The sequence below is a fragment of the Lepisma saccharinum genome, chromosome 12 (assembly GCF_977018435.1).
Source record: "Lepisma saccharinum chromosome 12, izLepSacc3.1, whole genome shotgun sequence".
In the NCBI taxonomy this organism is placed as follows: domain Eukaryota; kingdom Metazoa; phylum Arthropoda; class Insecta; order Zygentoma; family Lepismatidae; genus Lepisma; species Lepisma saccharinum.
The window spans coordinates 67574926-67594999 of NC_139240.1; the positions used below are offsets into that span (position 1 = coordinate 67574926).

The following is a 20074-nucleotide window of genomic DNA, read 5'->3' on the forward strand; positions in this document are numbered from 1 at the left end:
CAATTTCTAGACGTGACCGCCAATTTTTAACTGCAGATTCGTGATTACGAGGCCAAAATTAGTGAGTATGCCGAAAATTACCAGAGAAAGAGAAGTTATAACTACCAGGCTCTTGCTGCTAAACAATTTTGTCTTAAATGTTTGCAGGAAAAGAAGCGCAGCACATTTCAGAGACAATTTATTTATTCATTATGGCGCCTCTATGTTGCTGCATTAGACCATATATACTGTATAATGTATATACAGTGAGAAAAAATGAGGTTTTTCTTTCCCGACTGAACTTACATCAAGGCTTTGTCCCCCCTAATCACAGGGTCTGCGCACGCCTATGCTCGAGCCCAGTTGTCTTCGTTCCCATTGTTAAGCGTCTGAAATCTTAAAATCCGCAGCGGCGTTCTAAAAGTGAAAAGTAATTATATTTCTTCCTATTTTTCCGTGTCGGTTATTTTTCGTCGCTTTGGTACATCTTGGGTTAATTGCGATCAGGATCGCTGAGGAAGATTTTCGAAAGGGGACGGTTACGTATTATCTTTGTCAGTTCTCATTTTGCCATCTTTTCCTTCCTTTGACGTTATTTTTTTATGAATCCTGAGCCAAAGGAAGGTTATGACCCCCACCAACACCCTCTGGGCACGCCACCGATGGCTATTATGAGGGCGTTGGCGGTATTTGGTTGTTCAAGATTTGGGTTGGCTTAGGTCTGGTCCTGTGTGAAAATGCTGCATTTAAATATTTCCAGTGTCTGGTGAGTGTTTCCTTTTTCCATCCAATTTTTTTGTATTTATAGAATTTATATGAATGCAGTTGTTCTACAAGGAAATTATGTTAAAATACATAGAGAAATGGAATATCTATGAAATAACAAAAAAAGGTTGTTAGTTTCAGTTGCATTTTATATAATTACGCATTTCTCAAGGCCGTGTCAATACAAAAGTGACTATCCCAATCGAATCCTTGCCTTCAAGTAAGGTGCTGTGGAAATAGGTAAAGTACATGAACCCAATATGGCCAAGTTTTCTAATGGTGTACAGAGTTAAAAAAGTAAAACTAATCGCAAGATTCAAAAGAGGAACCATTTCTGGGCGTTTGATGAAAATTGGCGCCAATTCCAAATAATAAGGTGGGTGCAGGGAAGATTTTATTAAAAAGTCATATATTTTGTTCCTTCCTCAAAATATGCAACAGAAATTGTAAAGAAAGTCCACAATGTTGTTTTTATAGGTAGATATGTATATTGATGCACTTACATTTTATTTACATAATGACACATGAGATTTGCATAAAGAAATAACTTTGTTTACAAACCAATGAACAAGTGAGTGACGTGTCACAATTTGTTACCAGAAGAATATGGATTACACATCAGTCTTGGCAAATGAAAGGTCCTTATCATCCTAGTGAGTTCCACACACACTACGTGAACTAACAAATGTCACATTTCCTCAGGTGTTTCACAATATATCCCTATGTATGCCATATTGAGTCCACCTTACATAGTGTTCTTTTTTCCTTCCTGACTTTAGATTAAAGTCTAAACTGAATACATTGTTGTACAAATTATGAACTATCAAAATATGGACTAGAGTTATAAACACATATCACTTGGAAGATATAGTAAGTAATAACTTACTTGTGCAATATTAGATCACGTAGAACACATTCACGAATTTCAGCTATTTTGTTTCTTTGTCCTTAAATTACTGTACTATAGGTACAGCCAACAGGACAGTCTAAATGACATACTAACACTAACTGTTAAATTAACCTTGTAACTACTTGGAAACAGCAAATAGGCCATATTGGGTACTAGGCCACATTGGATTCAGGTACCTTATATTCAGTGTGTTTGAAAAATTTTCAGTTTAGAGGAGGGGATTCCAATAACAACTTTTCAAGCATTGGGATGTTATACAGGCCCTAAATTACATACATAATTTCATTTGAGAAACCCAATAATTTGCTCCCAGAGAGAAGGATACAGTAGCCAGAGGGGAAGATTCTATTTCATCCTCCCATCAAATACTACTCTTGGTTAGGTTCATATTAAACAACAAACGAGTATTTTGCATGTTTAATTTTAGTACTGCCAACTCTTTCAGGGAGGGATCTGACCTCTCTTAAATATATATAAACAGCCATTCATACTTTATATCATATAAAAACATGCTATATCAAGTACATACATAGTTTTTCTAAGTCATGCTGTATTTTGCACACATTAGCACCACAGCACCGATTTGTAAATTACAACCTAACTTGCCTAAGGTTGAAAGATGCAGGCCTACTATGGTAGTGTTCAAGTAGCTGCAACAAACATAACATGACAAGTTAAACGCTTGGCAGTGCAAAAGGCACAACTAAAACTAAACCCCTAGCAACTAAAACTAACAACTAGGAAAGACAATATTCACTCATTGGGTTTTATGAACCTTTGAACCTGAATCATGGCTGGGTTAGGATAATTATCTGTCTATCTGAAGAATGATGATAATTTCGAAGAATAAAATAAACTAAGTCCTCTCTAGGCTTCCTTGCAGGTTGACCAGGACCCGCCTCACTTTCCCTTAACTCCTTTCTCTAAGCTCCTCTCTCTCCTCAATCCAAATCAAAAGTCAGTCCCTTCTCAGTCTGTCTCACCTCTATATCACCCAGGACATGGAGACCTTCCTCCATGCCGAATCGTGATTTTTACTACCTCTATTGCAAACAGCTGACTCCATAGGCTGATGGAACTTCCTATATCCTGAATACATCAGGAAGTTTGGAAAGCACAACACTGTGCATTATTTACATACCACAGAGGTTGAGACAACTGAGGTAAACAAGTGAATGCCGTGGTCAACATGAAGCATCAGAGAGGCTTTAAATAAAATATAATCTTATGGATTGATACGATACTTATTTAAGGAAGAATTGGCCTCCCAGGCAACAATCAACAATCTTCCTGTGAGGTCTCCGCTAATTATATTTAAAAGTTACAGCTACAAGTATACATGTCACACACATACAAGTAAACCATGGTTGGGCAGAGTTGGTCACAATGGTTGGCCCAACATAAGATCAACTTCAAGTTGCCAAGCGATGTAAACCCAACCTTTCCCACATAAAAAGTATAGTTGGCCCAATGGTTCTGATTACTTGGGATATTACTGAAAATAGTCATGGACAACTTGCCAAGCAATATTTGTGCATTCCACTCTTCTGATTTGTATGAACAGTAAGATTTTAAAATTCCAGCTTATGTAGCCTATGGTAAAAAGACAGACTTACTGATAATGTTCAAGTAGGTTTAAAAATCATGTTTTTACTTTGATATATATATATATATATATATATATATATAAAGATTGGCCGCTAAAATTAAAACAAAATATACTTTTTTGGGAAAAGAGTGGAGAATTGGCCATGTATGTATCAGTTACAGAGAACACAATATTATATATAATTATAATGGAACCGAGTACAACAGCTGTGGAAATAATTATACATATTGTGTAACAATGGCACTGCAAAGTAGCTTGTCTACCCCTTAATGGAAGCAAGCCACGTAACAGTGCAAAATAAAATGTAATGAAATCCAAATCTCTTGCATCTGAAATAGTAAGAGGTTCGAATTACTTTTGCAACAATGTTTTCTTCTAGATTGCATGTACAGGTAATAAATAGAATTAACATATTAATTATAAATAAATGTGGGGAAGGTATTGATTCACATGATCATCTTTTATATATATATATCTCTGTGTGTGTGTCCACAAATTATTGATAGATTTTATAATACTACAGTTTCACTAATATTGAACAGGCAGACATGATATTAGCGTCATTTGTAAGAGGAATATTTGAAGTTTTACACAGACCTTAAATGCATTCGATTGCTTCTAACGTGTGGCAGGGCAGATGTACAGGCAGTACTCCCATTCTCATCAAACCTTCTCAAGCATGTTTTGTGTGACGTCTTCAATGGCAGTTTCCTCGGTCACTGGACCTCACAGTGAGCTGAGCGATTTCTTCCTGTGAGGTTTCATCAAAGGCATCGTTTACGATCCTGAACTTCCACTGACACTGTCAGAATTGAAAAGTTTCATGAACACCGCCATCGGGAATGTCACACAGGACATGCTTGAGAGGGTTTGGCGAGAATGAGAGTACTGCCTCGACATCTGCCATGTCACACGTGGGGTACATAAAGTATGCATTTAAGGCCAGTACAAAACTTCAGATCGCTCTTTCACATGCTGGTCATGTCTGTCTGTTCAACATTAGTGAAACTGTGGTATCATAAAATCGTCCAATAATTTGTGTATATAAATTCGTTAGCATGAAAGCTCTTAGATAAAGATTTGTACCAACCAAATTCACACTCCAAATAACAGCATCCTACCACAACCTAAGCACGCTGCATTGAGTTTTCAATGAATGGAGGAGTATTGTATACATCCTACTGGAATGTATCTTGATTTCCAAGTTTTTTTAAAAAAAACATCTATGTTAACAAATTAGGGATAGTATCATATGTATTCAATAGTTCATATTTGCACATTAATATTGCTAAATATTGTATGACACATAAAATAGCGAATCATTCTTGGCTCCATGAAAAAGTATGCTAGAAAACACATTTAGCAATATTACTGATAAGTTTTGAAATTTTCTCTGTAAATTACATTTGAATTGTTGTGTCCTAGAGTTTGCGTCACTACTAGTAGGTCCTATTTTTGCCTCTGGAGATCCAATAATCTTGTTGACATTACAAAGAAAATAGATAACATACTAGAATGGTTTACATATTTTTTTTAACATTAATTATGTGGATAAAGGAATAAGTTATAAACATATTCTTATTTCACCACTGTTTGTACATGCATGAAATTTTGATCTACATATCCCTTATTCTCTTGTCTTACAGGTCCTGTTTTAAGGCCAGGATAGCATGCTGCCTGTGCCTGATTTGTCTATTTCCGTGACCTACATTCTGCTGACGCTACTTCTGGCCTATGCTTGCAGGAAGATAACAGATATAATCTCAACCCCAGGCTCTCTAGCACACACACTTTTTCAAGAGGCCATTGCTGGAGCTGAACTATGTGGATGCTGCTTTGAGCTCATAATAAGTAAGGAAAACTATGTATATTATACACTTGGAAGATGAAAGCACTGAACATAAAAGAACATCATACACGGTTCTTTTATCTTAGAGTTTTGTTTATTTAAAATAGCAAAAGAGGTTTTTGGAATACCATGAACTGTTTTTTTTAATTTGAACACAGGGGACACACACACAAAAGAAATTCAATTGTCCAAATTGGATGTGTTGGGAATGAAGCACTGAGATCATATATATTTTTTTACACCAGCTTATCAAAGGATTTTATCACTTTGCTTTGGAAAACTAGATTTAAGATATGGTTTTATTTCAGCTCTGGGTATGATCCTTTAGGGTGTTATCTGTGGTCATCGTACAAAAACTTAACAGTGCCCAAAATTGTAGATTCTTATGATTTGGATCTTAGAGAGTCCGTGGACCACTGTCTATGACATTTCAGAACCACAGCTTGTGTTGAGCATGAAATCAGAAATATCAATGAATGATAATTATAGCTCTTGTTGCACGGTGATCGCAAAAGTTTTTTATTTGACACTTGAGAAGAGTCAAACCCCATTTTCTCCAGTGTATCCCAGGAGGGGATTGGGGGGCAAGCCTGACGTTCACTTGTGTGCAAGTAGTCCAGGGTTTAATACTCAGTTTGAGTCTGAAAATTTTTACACTGACCGAGCATCGGAACATTGATGATCTTGAAAAGAAGAACAAGCAGACTCTGTTCTAGAAAGCTTATTGATGATGGTATGATGAATGTACTCACTATGTGTCACTGAAAGCCACTTGGCAGACCTCATTTTCTGAAGGGCTGTTGTATGTTCCTCAGAGCCTGTGGCTAAAGAACTTTCAATAAGTGAAAGAGTGAATGTAGGAAATAATTCTAAGATTTGGTCCAGGATTGTACTACGTATTCTTTAAATTCAACTGAGAAGTTACATGAACACAATTAAAACCTGTGGCACAACAGCCCATGATGGCCAGGGCCTACCTACATACGTGACGAGGTGGAAGATCATCCAACCGGTTACGGGGTGACGAACCCTCAGTTGTTGTTGTAGGTTTTTGTGATCAGGTTATGCTACTCATTCATAACTCCAAAATTTCCTCACGATGGTGGGTGGCCACTGCCCTCATACACTGCCCGAAATCTGAGGAGAAAGATTGTTACGCTTCCCCCACAGGAGTCTTGAACTAACACTCGACCCATAGCCTGAGCCCAAACCATGACGCCTTGGACTGCATGCCCACGGTGCGGGACACATGATCACGACTATTATCAAATAACTTCTCTGTAGTCATGGACGTGCACAGGATTTTTCCAGGGAGGGGCAAGAAAGGTATTTTTTTCCAGGGGGGGGGGCAACATGGCATATTTTCCCTAATAATAGTGTTCATCCCTCAAAAAAAATTACTTAAATTTGAATTTATCATGTTCGTGCAATAATTAACACACATTATTGTGGCTGAAATTAAATTATATGTGTGAAATTTGTAATTTTTGGTTGACTTTCGTTGCCCCCCTTGCCCCCCCCCCCCCCTTCTGGATGCCCATGTCTGTAGTCTGTACATACATTGGTTTTAAACAAACTTTGCTAAAGAAATATTCATAAAAATTAATATTGTTTTTCTTTTTGTAATATTTTGACTCAGCCAAGCAGTCTTCAATGATAAACAATGACAATGGCGATGTAAGGGGTTCATGGTGGGCAATCCCCTTCCAAAAATCATCTCTCCATCTTATTTTAGAAAAATATATTTTGACTATTATGGCAAACATTATTACTATATTCAATAAGCTGATTTAATTTTCTAACATTTAACAATCTTTGTGTAAACCCCTCCCCCCCTTTTCAGCTGCCACGCTGCTCCCCCTTTCTCTCCCATTACAAAATTTCTCTGGCATTGACAGTGAAGAACAATACTTATATTCTGTTGTGGGACCTTATGTAATAACTTAATAAATAACTTGTTTGATATGGTTGAAATATTATGAAACAAAAATAACAATTGTGTCATTTTGAACATGTTATAAATTATGAATTATCATATTATATTATATTGTTAACTTTATGCCATCATTGTGTTTCTCTCCCCACAGTTGCAGACAACTATGGGGTCTTGATGTATGCCCTCTTCCTTTTCCTTCTAACAATATGGTGGTCTCGGAACTGGGGTGATGCAACAGCATGCGCTTACACACACATTGAGGATCTAATACAAGGAACACAAACCATAGATGTTGTTCTACTGAAAATATGGGCAGAACTGACTGGCGGAGTCTTAATCTTTAGGTAAGTTCGTCTTAACGTAATTCTTGTTAACATTATCAGTATCACCAATAAAAGTCAGATGAAAACTGCAGTGACTGGTAAAAAAGTTGATTGTTACCATATATTGATTGAATGTGCACATCTCAAAACAAACTATTAAACCATACTTCATCTCTACTGAATTCTAGTCATTTGACTTGATATGATTGATTCAGTTTGTGGTTTAAGTTCACTTTATGCACAGTAAGGCTAATCAGGACTGAACCTACAGTTTAAAGTGGGATCTGAACCACCATGTGCATCTGTGAATCGAACCTGGGACCCCTTCATTACAAGGGGATGACGTTACCACTATGCCACCAGGGAAGCTTGACCTGATACGAGATGGGCACAAACCCTATAGTAGCATCTCTTAGTCATTAAATCCATAAGTGCCCAGAAGAAATGAGAAATATCAAATTTAAACCATCCATCACTCAAACATGTGTAGAATTGTGTTTATGTTCGCTCAGAATGTATTGGGTTGGTGCGAATGAAATGTCCGGCCCAGGTGCGTCATTGCCAAAGGCCAAAAAATCAAAACTACAATACCTGGTTAATCAAAATAGTCACCATCTGCAGCCACACACTTTTGCCATCGCTCAGCCAACAATTGGATTCCATGGCGAAAGAAGTCTGGAGTCTGCGATGCAAAGAACTCCTCAACGGCATGTTGCACTGCCTGATCATCAGCGAAGGTCTTCCCTGTTATGAAGTGATCGAGATGCTGGAAGAGATGGTAGTCAGTGGGAGAGAGGTTGGGAGAATATGCTGAATGAGGAAGGGTTTCATATTGCAATTCATGGAGAGCCTGCACCGTTCTTTGTGCGACAGGTGGGCGAGCATTGTCGTGCAACATGAGGACACCATGTCTGTGGACCATTGCTGGATGCTTGCGGAGAAGTTTTCGCTGCATTTCATGGAGTTCAGCACTGTAACGATCTGCATTGATGGTTTCACCTCGCCTGAGAAAGACAGATGGATCACACCACCACAGACCACCATACCAGCAACAACACCTTCCGTGGGTGGAGAGGTGGTTTCGGAAACCGCCCTGGACGTTTATCACGATCCAACCATTGTCCTGATAGTTTACGATTGTCATAGCAGATCCATTTTTCATCTGAAGTGACAATCCGATGGAATACAATATTTTTGGCAGCTTGCTGAGCAGAATGTCCCAGTTTCAATTCGTAAAGAAAAATCACTCGTAATTGTGTGTTCTCCATGGTGCACTTTCAGGCGACCCTGTTCAGCAACACACTGCCTCCTGACTGACTGTCTGGGTGCTCCAGTCTGTTTGCTGACGTTAGATCCTGGACCTCAGTCAATCTCTGTGTTGTGTTGTTGAGGTGAGTTTCCCACCAGACGTCAAAGTGGACATTTAATTCGCACCAACCCAATATTACACATTCAAATTATCTGTCTCATGATAGGTTCTTTGGAGAGAGACAAAGAGAGTCTCTTTTTTTCTCTGTCTCAGTAGTCTTAGCTTAAGAATGTTCTTTGAAACTAGAATATAATCACCAAGGAAATAAAAACCAGTCAAAATAAGAATATTTTGTACTTATATTACTCTGAAGAAACACATATTAATTAAATGTGGTTTATTTTACAGGTATATACGTAGATTATGGCGAATGGAATTTGCCTTCACACATAAGGGAAGAGCATTTGCTAAATGTGTAGCAGATCTGCAGGTATGACACAAAAAGCAATTACCTTTTTAACATGGACATCCACAGATTTTTTTTCCAGGGAGGTGCAAGCAAGTCACTTTTTTAAACAACGCTGCCCAAAAAAGAACTGCTTCAATTTCAAATTAATGCAATAGACCCTCTACTGATCATTAACTCTGATAAACTTACTTTTCATTTTTCCACGTAAATTTCTTTCGCGATCGATTTCGACACCCGTCTGGTAGCTTCGTCAGGCGTGTACTCCTCTACTGATCTTACTTGTAATTAACAGTTACTTATAATAATGTATGCAAATTACTGTGACAAATGAAATCATGTTTTTGGTTGACATTCATTTTCCACAAAGTGCATGGGTCTCTCTCTACCTCGACACTTTCTCACAGACTGTCAAAGATTTGGATCAGCCACATCTTTAAAGAAAAATGTATGTATTTTGATATTCACGTTCTTATTGAATAACCCAAACGAGAAAGACCACAACCAATGGTGGCGATTTGGGGGGCAGATGCCCCCCACTTTTCGCCACTTTTGTCCCCAAACTATGATAAATCTTACCTACAAAGGGAAATTTACTGCCTTTGCCCCACCAGTTTTGGTACCTTGCCCCCTCGGTTTTGGAACCCAATCACCACCACTGACCCCAACTACTAGTGTCCAAAATTAACGCAACAAACGGAAATTCTTTCCCATGTGTCCATTTGACCACATAATACGATCAGGTGATAGTAATATTTATGATGTCATAGACAACTGGTTTAAGATAGAAAATAAACTAACCTTAATGTGCCAGGATTCAGGGGTGCCCATCCCCCCCCCCCAAGGCAAATGGTGCATCCCCCCCAAAATCATGTCATGTGTTTCCCCCAAATCATATCATTTGCACCCTTAAACCATATCGTAATCCCCACAAAATATTTAATTACTACCGAAAGTAACTTTTTCCTTAGCTTTACTGAACATTATAATTGATCTGCCCCTCCTCCATAAACAGGGGTGCCATCACTCAGGACCACCCCTAAAATCGTTCATCATAATTGAGAATATCGCGTGGATCCCACTTCATACTGTAGGTTCAGTCCCGATTAGCCTTAGAGTGCATAAAGTCGACTTAAAAAAACCAAATCAATCAATCGAGAATATCGCTTGTTTTGTAATGCAGCTTTAGTATAAAAACTTCATATTCATCTCATTAAAGTGCCAAACACACATCAGAGCAACAAATTATTGCGAGCGAAGCGAGCAAGAAAATTTTTACATTCATTTCTTTGCAGGCTTTGAAGAATATTAATTTAATGGGGTGTCAATACTTTCTTAAGATCCCGAGATATTTAGTCTTTTCCTTTGGCACATTTGGGGTCGAAAACGTGTGGATGCCTTATCGCTAAATACAGTCTCCAAAATGTAATGTTTGAACTCTCTCTCCACTACAGAAACCCTTGACAATCTAAGATTTAACACTTTATCAAGAGCTTTCTATCTCCCCCTTTAAATTTCATACTCAATCCTACCACCAAAATTTCCATGCCAATTTTAGACTTACTGTTAATACTGAAGAGTAGATATTGCCTCATCCAAAAAAATTAATTCTCAGTCTCCACACCGGAATTTCCGCAACAGTCTAAGACAATAGTAATACACAAGAATTAGATAGCCTCTTCAATTTAATGTTCAATCCCCCTCTAACTAAAGTACTCGCCATAATCTAAGACCAAGAGTTGGATACTTTACCCCCAAAGTTTAATTCAGAATCCCCCTCAGGACCCCCCTTTCGATAATGCCCTTAACACTTCCATTTCTTCATCTAAGAGATTAAATATGGTGCATTTAAGGTGTAAAATTTTTACATATGTTTTGGAAAAGATATAAATGTTGAATTTTATATTATTTGATGGGAAAAAATCCCCCCCCTCAAATCTCGATGGTGCAACCTGCGCCATAAAACTTCGCTGTGGACACCCCTGCCAGGATTTATCAACAAAAAAATCACCATAGCAACAGGTTAAACTTGGCAAATTTATCAACAAAAAAAATCATAGGAGGAAAGGTTTTCTGTTTGTTGCTTTAATTTTGGACACCAGTGTATATTTATCACTATCTATAGGTGAGTTTTTAAGTCTACTTTATGCAGAGATAGGCTAATGGAGACTGGACCTACAGGTTAAAATGGGATCCAAACCTCTGTGAAATGTGCCTCCACCAGGTATCGAACCTGGGACCCCTTGATTAAAAGTAGCTTCAGTAAGACACAGCGATGACTTTTACTCTTATCATGAAACTTGATTATAACTTTTTGACAGGGTGGATCATGGCCCAGTCCTGTTACCTCCACACCCAGTATGTGCTTTCATGTCACAGTGCACATGCAGCGAATGACTTCACTTTTTTAATCAATCCTAACGGACAGGAATTTCACAGAAGTCAACTTTCTTGGATGGATTTCAATACCATAATTACAATACAAATATAAGTAACTGATCATTTATTAGTATTAGCAAGGGTTATGCATGATTTTCAGAAAGTGTAAAGTGGCAATTGTACATGTAATATGTATTTGACAAGGGTTTGTTAAGAGCCGAAACACGCCTGCTCAATAAAAGCGATTCTATACTATTCTTTTCCAGTAGAGTGGTTCTACATTTGATTCCCTTATCAGACTCAGGACTTTTAGTATTGATCTAACATCATGAGGATATATGGAGTTTCTTTTAACCCCTCAAGTGTGGATGGCGTATATATACAATTTCCTTTGACTAGATTCGACTGCATAACAATAACGCTTGGTGAGATTATGCTAGCTGCTGTAAAAACAAAACCAGTAGCAGAAGATGAAGATGATGAAAAAGAAGAAGATGAAGAAGGTCAAGAAGAAAGAGAATATAAGTTATACGTAAGATAAGTTGTCTGCTCTCATGTGGTGTAGTTCGTGCATGAAAGAAAACTGAAATATTGCTCCAAAACGAATTTTGTGTGATGTGGACATTGAGTTGCACTTGTTTCAAATACTTTCACACTGGAAAAAAATATTCTGCATGAACCTGAAGTACATACATGCCAACATGCTATGCATTATTGTACAATTGTATTTGTGTATTATTGCATTATTTACGCTTGTCGTAGAATATAAAAGTAATTCTGTAAAAAAGTACTGCATAACAGAAAAAAAACTGGAAAATACTGGAGTTTTATTTCAGTTAATTTTGTTCCATGGAATTCTGCTGAAAACCTATAATTTCCAGTAGCAACTCATTCAGAAAATTCCACACTTAAGGGGTTAACTAACTCTCTAGCCTCCTTAAACCCGAGGGTTTATAGCTGCAGCAAGACAAACCTTCCATCTGTCCCTATCCTGCGAAAGATCAATCCAATATTTTCCATCCTTAACGATTTCCTTTAGGTCCCTCTCAATGTTATCCCTCCATCTTTGTCTTGGCCTTCCTACAGGTCTCTTACCATCAGGTTACTCAACAAGAATCCTGTAAACAATTCTTTACTCTCTCATTCGTGCCACATGGCCTGTCCACCTAAGTCTAACTAACTAAATAACTCTCTAGCCTTCTTAAACCCAAAGGTTTATGGCTGCAGCAACACAAGCCTTCCATCTGTCCCTATCCTGTGAAAGATCAATCCAATATTTTCCATCCTTACCGATTTCCTTTAGGTCCATCTCAAAGTTATCCCTCCATTTTTGTCTTGACCTTTCTACAGGTCTCTTACCATCAGGCTTCCCAACAATAATGATGAATAAATAATTTAACTTCTGTGAAGCTTTCTCCACTGATTTTCTGCTTTAATATGCTTAACATTGATCAATGTTATTTTTCATAGGTACCTTTTTACTATGGAGCCTTGATTGAATGTTTTGCTACCTGCCTGTGTCGAATGGTATCAAAGTCACTGGGTGATCTCCAGCCAAGATTTGCCACTGCCATTGATGCATTCGTCGGAACTTCACTTGTGGTTGCTGGTATGTTTTAACACAGTTGATGTTATTGCAACCTACAGCATATGTACAGTCGATGTAGAGGGTGCTATATAAATTACTCAGAGTAATATTCAGTCAGTAAAGAACAGCCCTTGAAGTGAAAATTGTTGAGAGGGAGGGAGATATTTGCTCAAGTCTTGAGTATAAAGGTGGGGATGCTTTGTGTAAATTTTCCTAGGGGGGGAAAGGGATAGTACGGGGTGGAAAATAACTTTTTGCTAGGGGTCCACAGTAAAAAGTAACAACAATTAAGAAATTATGGTAATACCAAATGTTTACTACGACAATTGTGGTTACAAAAACAAAATTAAAAGTTGGTATGTCCGCTGTTTGCTTCTCTCACAGCACGAAGACGATCAGGGTAGTAGCTCAGAAGATTCGCAAACAGTCCGTATTCCATTCCATGCCACGGAGGACTTGTTCCAGATGTGCAAGGAATGTTGGCCGGGAATAGCGATCCGGTCCGCGTTCCACTATCATCAAGGACTCATATGCGTCCTTCAGAATAGCCCCAAAATGCTCCGCTGCATTCAGGTCCGGTGATGCACCCGGCCATTCAGAACTGCTGAAGAAGTCAATGCCACTTCGCCGAAGAAGGTCTTGGTTTTAGCATTTGCCTTGAAGCAAGGTGCTTTGTCGTGAACTAACTTTTAATTTTGTTTTTGTAACCACAATTGTCGTAGTAAACATTTGGTATTACCATAATTTCTTAATTGTTGTTACTTTTTCCTGCAGACCCCTAGCAAAAGGTTATTTCCCACCCTGTATTCAACCAAAGGCAATGTTCAAGTGCACAAGTCCTTTCATCATATCATCACTCATCCCCATTTTCATGATTACCCCAAAAGGTGGCAGAAAAACAAAGTAAAATAAACCAAATCAATCAATCAATATTCTTATTGAGTGTGGCAATTTTGCTTTCCTCAGACAAACTTTTAATCTTCCCAAACCTTTATCGTCCATCTTTGGAGATGATGGTGGTGTTTTAAACATATCCTGTTAGCGTTTTGAGAAGAACAGGCCTCTTACACTGTTTCTGAGGAAATTTTTAAACTCTCCTCACCTTCTTAATGTGTTGCGTATGCCCCTGTGTAGGTCAGTTTACAACCACACACTTTTAACTCTAAGGTAAGGGTTTTATATAAGAGAATTTTCCCTCATGTACTTAGAAGGGTGCAAAATGGCCATAAATGCTAACGTACCGAAAAATTTTAATTAATTCATTCATTATTCGATTATTACTGATAAGAGTTGTCAGTTTGAGTTTTGTTTTATAAGTCCACATTATGTACAGGAAGGCTAATTGGGACTGGACCTACAGTTTAAAGTGGGATCTGAACCACTTGTGCCTCCACTGGGTATCAAACCTGGAACCCGTTGATTGGTAAGAAAGTGAGCTATGTGCACTTATTGCAAGATTTAGGAATATTGTAATTGTAATTGTAATTTATTCTTGTTCTGTTGACTACATTGTAGATATTTCAATCTTTGGTTTGAGTTGGTGTTTTAAGTCCACTTTGTGCACAGTAAGGCTAATCAGGACTGGACCTACAGTTTAAAGTGGAATCCAAACCACTATGTGCTTCCATCGGGTATCAAACCCGGGACCCCTTGATTACAAGGCGACGACGCTACCACTGCGCCATGGGGAGGCCCTTTATATTTCAATCTGCAGCAGTATAGAGCACGTCATTTCATTTGTTACATATAACATTAGCATGATTTCAGTACAAATACATCCACTTGATTACTTATTTGGGATGCAGTATGATTAAAGTTAAAAGTATATATTATTACATATCAGTTTGATTACATACATGGCATATAGCAGTTATGGTTACAAATATATATTACATACCCTTGATAACATATTTTGGATGTAGATCAGCATAATTGCAAGTATATATATATTTGGACAACACACCCAGGAAATTGCAACATTTGCTTCCCAAACTACCCTTTGTGATTTGAATTTTAACCAGGGTTGTTTAAGATCCTGGAACCAATAAATTCTATTGGGGTTCCGCAACACGACCGGAACATTTTTTCTCGCACAATTTAAATGTGGTCCTGGACCGAATTGAAATAATTTACAGATAAGAATACTCTTTACATTCCAGAACCCAATTACTCTTGCTGATTTTCTGTCCTGGACCAGAACTGAATTTATTTAAAATTCCCAGACCTTTAACAACCCTGGTTTTAACTTGTTCTCCCAGGCAGACGTCACCTTTCGTTTCCTTACTTTTGGTAAAAATGAAGAAAATTATTTTTATTACTATTCTTTCAGCATTTAACTACTCTGGAGGTTATTTCAATCCAGTGCTTGCAACATCGCTCAAGTATGGCTGCAAAGGTCACTCGGCTATCGAGCACATCATTGTTTACTGGATTGGTGCAACACTTGGTGCAGTAGGATCAGTATATCTCTACAATCTACCACGAGTGAGAAATTTTATAGCTGCTTGGAAATACAAAGTACGAGTAGACTAAGCTTTTGTCCCAGCCCAACGAGGTGCTCAAACAACACAGTTAAGGTCATACTGTTATTGTTATTTATTTTCTATTAAAGAATTTTATATTACTGTTGATTACACAAGATCATTAAATGTGAAGTATGTAAACGAATTTTGTTATACCGCGTGTCCACAAAAACATTCCATGATTATAAACAACCACAAAATTTTAATTATGTATATTGCGAAGAATTTTAGCAGATGTGTAATTGTTGGCGTTAACTACAACAATAGATGACATAACAATAAATGAATGAAAGAAAGGAAACATAGCAGAAAAACACATTTTAGGATGTAAGAGAAAATTAATGAAATGGACAATTTGCATGGTAATACTCATGGATCCCACTGTACAAACCTAAACATCCAGTAAACATCAACAGTAACACAATTTGCTTCTAACAACAATGCCATTTAAAATAACACATTAACAATCGAAAGGTCTTTTGGTGTTTTCTCTTTTGTCCACCATTACGTTTCTTCTTATTATTGTTATTTCAAGTTTCTTTGCAACACTCATTCATACAGCATTGTACAGTGGGATCCATGAGTATTACCGTGCAAATTGTCCATGAATATTTTCATTAATTTTTCTCTTACATCCCAAAATGTGTTTTTCTGCTACTTTTGGCTAATTTTTCATTTTTTTCATTATTTTATTGTAATGCCATCTATTGTTGTAGTTAACGCCAACAATTGCACATCCACTAAAATTCTTTGAGCTGTTCTTTTGAATGGTATCGGTATAAATTTCGCAATATACATAATTAAAATGTTGTGGTCATTTATAATCACGGGATGTTTTTGTGGACATGCTGTAACTAGTGTAACGTTGATAGTTGTTGATGCAGGCTATCATTACGTTATTTTTATATGGTATACATCTGTAAGCTCCAGGAGAGCTTTATGTCTTGTCATCACCAAGGTCTTCCAACTAATGTATATACAAGGAGAGAGAAAGAGTGAAACAAAACGTTTCATGGCGTTAGAACAAACTGACAAGTATATTTTATATGAATTATCTCTCTACAAGCAAGTTGCATATAGCTTATAATTCATCATTGCTGAAGTGTTCTGCTGTTTATTTTAATAAAAATAAAGGTATTAATATGAACAAAACATAAGACTCAAGTTCCGACTGTGTAATGATTGGTAGGTTCGGTGCCGACCCTTGTACCTGCTTTCAGTACTATTTAAATGCTATGAGTAGATTAGGACCACCAGGCGTTGATTGCTTTAGTATTTCTATACTAAGAGAAAACTTCTCAGCAACTTGCGAGCATATTCACTTATGTAAGTTTAACTGTCATGACAAAATTTTTCTGAGATTTTAAAATTAATTTTTCCGAACTTATTTCCACTCTCAATTCCATTACACAGTCGGAACTCAGACTAAAATATCGGCACATTTACCGTTTCCATCTAAATAACTTCATTAACAATACAGGACCATAGAACTGTATTCTTATAATCTACAAGCTTATTTAATATTTAACAATTTCAAAGGATGGAATGTACATTCATATCTGTAACATAATTAATATTTATCAACTGCACACTAGTGCAGTAAGTAAATCTAATTCTGATGATTTTTCCCCATGCTATAATAAAGTGAAGTGTGAGCCAATATTATATTTTAATTAAACTTAAACAAAAAATAAAGAACCATGACAATAAATATACCATGACTTCATTAATGCAAAGAATGGATAAAATGAGAATGCAATTAAAACAGGACAATAATTGCATTGAGAATTGAACACATGAATCAAGGTAATGGAAGTTGTGATGAAACTTTGTAGCTAAGCTGGGGATCTTTGGACTTGAAACGATACTCTCTTTGACAATAAAAAAGGCTCTCTATTACATACCTAGATATATGTAATATTTGCATACTCTTTATAAAAATCAATTAATTCATCAATGTAAAGGATTACGTAATTTATTCTTCATAGTGTAGTTATGAAAAGTAGCTTATGATTACAAAGTTTAGACTTGATATATAGACGAAACGTATTTTATGAGCAACTATGGAAGGAAATTAGACAATAATACGTACAGTTATCCCCATTCTGAATAGAAATTCTGTGGAATTTAGTTGACTTTCACCTAGTCATACATTACGTTAAGTAAGGAATAATGTTACTGAGATTAATAATGAGCAAAGCATTTTCAATGAATTAATTTCTCCATTTGAAAGAACTAAAACTAGCTTGATAATACAGGGTGTTTCACTTGCTCTTGTCCCCTGATTTTCGCTTATAAAAATCAAACTATTGGTTATAATATAATGGAATTTGCTACAGACATACCTTTGTGTATGCTTCTCGCTGAGAGCGAGTGAGACACTCTGTACAACACACAAAGTATCAAGAAGTGAGCAGATAATGTTGTAAGTTAAGTATTTTGGCTCGTAAATATTTTGTAAATAAATCATAATTAGAAAATCTTAGATCTCCTTTTACTAATAATAAAATAATATAAAAAGCTACCTGTTTTAGGATTTGAAATCCCCACATGTAATAAATGCTGTTACCTCGATTAGGTTTGTGTTTTTAATAGATTTGGAGTATAACAAGCGATTTTTAACTAACACCATGTTTTTGTATTGCCCCCAGTTCTTGATTTTTCTTCATCTAGGTAATTTCTTGTATTTAACATAATTTAAATATCTAAAAATATTTATGAATTGGCACTTGTGTTTTGGGACCAATATTAGTAATTGCAAATAAATTAATATAGCAGTCCTTTTTTTCTTTTGCAGTTATGACAACTTAGTTTCACAGTACAATTTTTTTATGCAATAAATTATGTCTTATTTGTGAATAGTATTTGTATAATTCAGAACTTCTCTCGCATGTTGCCGATTTCATGTAGTAGGATATGCATTATGAGGCAACATAAAAATATAGAGCAAAAAATGTTGAAGAAACTTTTTATATATTAAAACTAACATGTTTCCCAGCATTTCATGACTAGAAATTGTATTACTTAATAATTTTACTTTCTATTTCAATTTTTTTTATGTGTAAAATTTTGCAGACAAAGATTTCTGTGACTATTATGCAATGAAATACTTGATACATAGGTAATACCAGCTCTGAATATTGTTCATGTCCAAATTAACGCAACCGAGACTTTGAAGTACACAACTTTCGTATAAAGAGCAATAGAGACATGAACCTTGCACTGGGTATTAACATGAATGTTCAGCATGGCGGAAAAGTTACTAAGGTAGAAAGAAGTTTTTGTACGAAGTAAAAACAAACATGAATAGAACACAGCTGTGGAGTCGCTTGCAATAATTTTCGATGTGTATCGATGGTCTGTGTGGGTATTTATCGAACGGATACATTTTTTAAGCATTTTATGCATTACAGACAATTTATGGGGTTAATTATGACATATTCATGAAAAAGTATTTTTTTTTTAATATAACAAGGTGTACTGGCAACATTGGTAGTGCCAGAGGGCAATACCAGGTGGGCCCAACATATGTCTATGCTATTCAATCAATGCCAAGATGAAATAAAATATTTGTAATTTATTGCACAAGAAGATAGGTAGCTTAGGTTTTTGTACCATGACATGTTTGAAAAATATCTCCATAGACAAAGGTAATACCCAGTGCAAGGTGTGTGTGTCTAATGCTATTTGTACAAAAGTTACGTACATTCGAAGTCTTTGGTGACTTTCTTTGGACACCCTGTATAATGCATTATACTATGTGCCAATCCGTGTTTGATATTGAGAACACAAACCTGTAAACACTGCCAGCAACTTTGTAAGTTGTTTTCAATTTTTCCCTTTATATTGTTGCTTCACAAATTGATTCCATTTATGCCTGTGAGGTTAGTGTTTCTTTTTTGTTTTTGTTGTTTTGTGTGAGAGAGAAAGAATATATTATTTATTTTTATTTTAGCGTTGCAATTAAATAAGCCTTTACTTGTTTGAGATATTTATTAGATATGTTTCATTAAAATGTTGAAAATGTAAATATAATATTGTACATCAAATGTTATTGGCTGTCTAAAGAATTACCTCAACAAATGCGAGGAAGGTCATTAATTTAATTGCTCAATTAAAAATGTGATATGGTTAACAATCATTATTGGATTGTTGAATTCCTACAATATTATTCAATAAAGTACCTATTGCATGTGTGTATTTTTTTAAAAAAATCGTCCATCATGAAACAGCATATTCAATAACACTATTTCATGAAATAATTACAGCATCAGATTGTATGTTATTGGCCTGGGCCTGTATCCAAGATTATGCTTCACGTTTTTGTGTGTAATGATGTGTTAGACCTGAAGTGACTGTATCACTTCACTGTGAAGCCACGTGAAGGACAGAAAAACAGTGTTGCAATATGCAGATATTTAACACCACAAGAACAAACTCTAGGTAAGAATGTTTATTGTTTACTAGAGTGCTGCAATGAGCGTTTTTCGCTCGAGCGG

At 36.4% G+C, this 20074-nt stretch overlaps 1 protein-coding gene across 6 annotated transcripts in view; it reads left to right on the plus strand.

Annotated features, from left to right (window-relative positions):
• AQP (aquaporin) overlaps nucleotides 1–19767 on the plus strand; it is a 43994-nt gene extending 24227 nt beyond the window's left edge. For 4 of the 6 annotated variants that reach the window (XM_083132563.1, XM_083132559.1, XM_083132560.1 and 1 more), the window contains exons 2-6: nucleotides 4910–5114; nucleotides 7200–7392; nucleotides 9029–9110; nucleotides 12936–13074; nucleotides 15383–19767. In XM_083132563.1, coding sequence (XP_082988689.1) covers nucleotides 4934–5114; nucleotides 7200–7392; nucleotides 9029–9110; nucleotides 12936–13074; nucleotides 15383–15585 — 798 coding nt within the window. In that variant the 5' untranslated portion in view covers nucleotides 4910–4933 and the 3' untranslated portion in view covers nucleotides 15586–19767. Of the gene's footprint in view, nucleotides 1–628; nucleotides 746–3568; nucleotides 3656–4909; nucleotides 5115–7199; nucleotides 7393–9028; nucleotides 9111–12935; nucleotides 13075–15382 lie in introns of those variants that run through there. The other 2 variants (XM_083132561.1, XM_083132565.1) reach the window with 2 other exon arrangements.
• The last annotated feature ends 307 nt before the right edge of the window (nucleotides 19768–20074 follow it).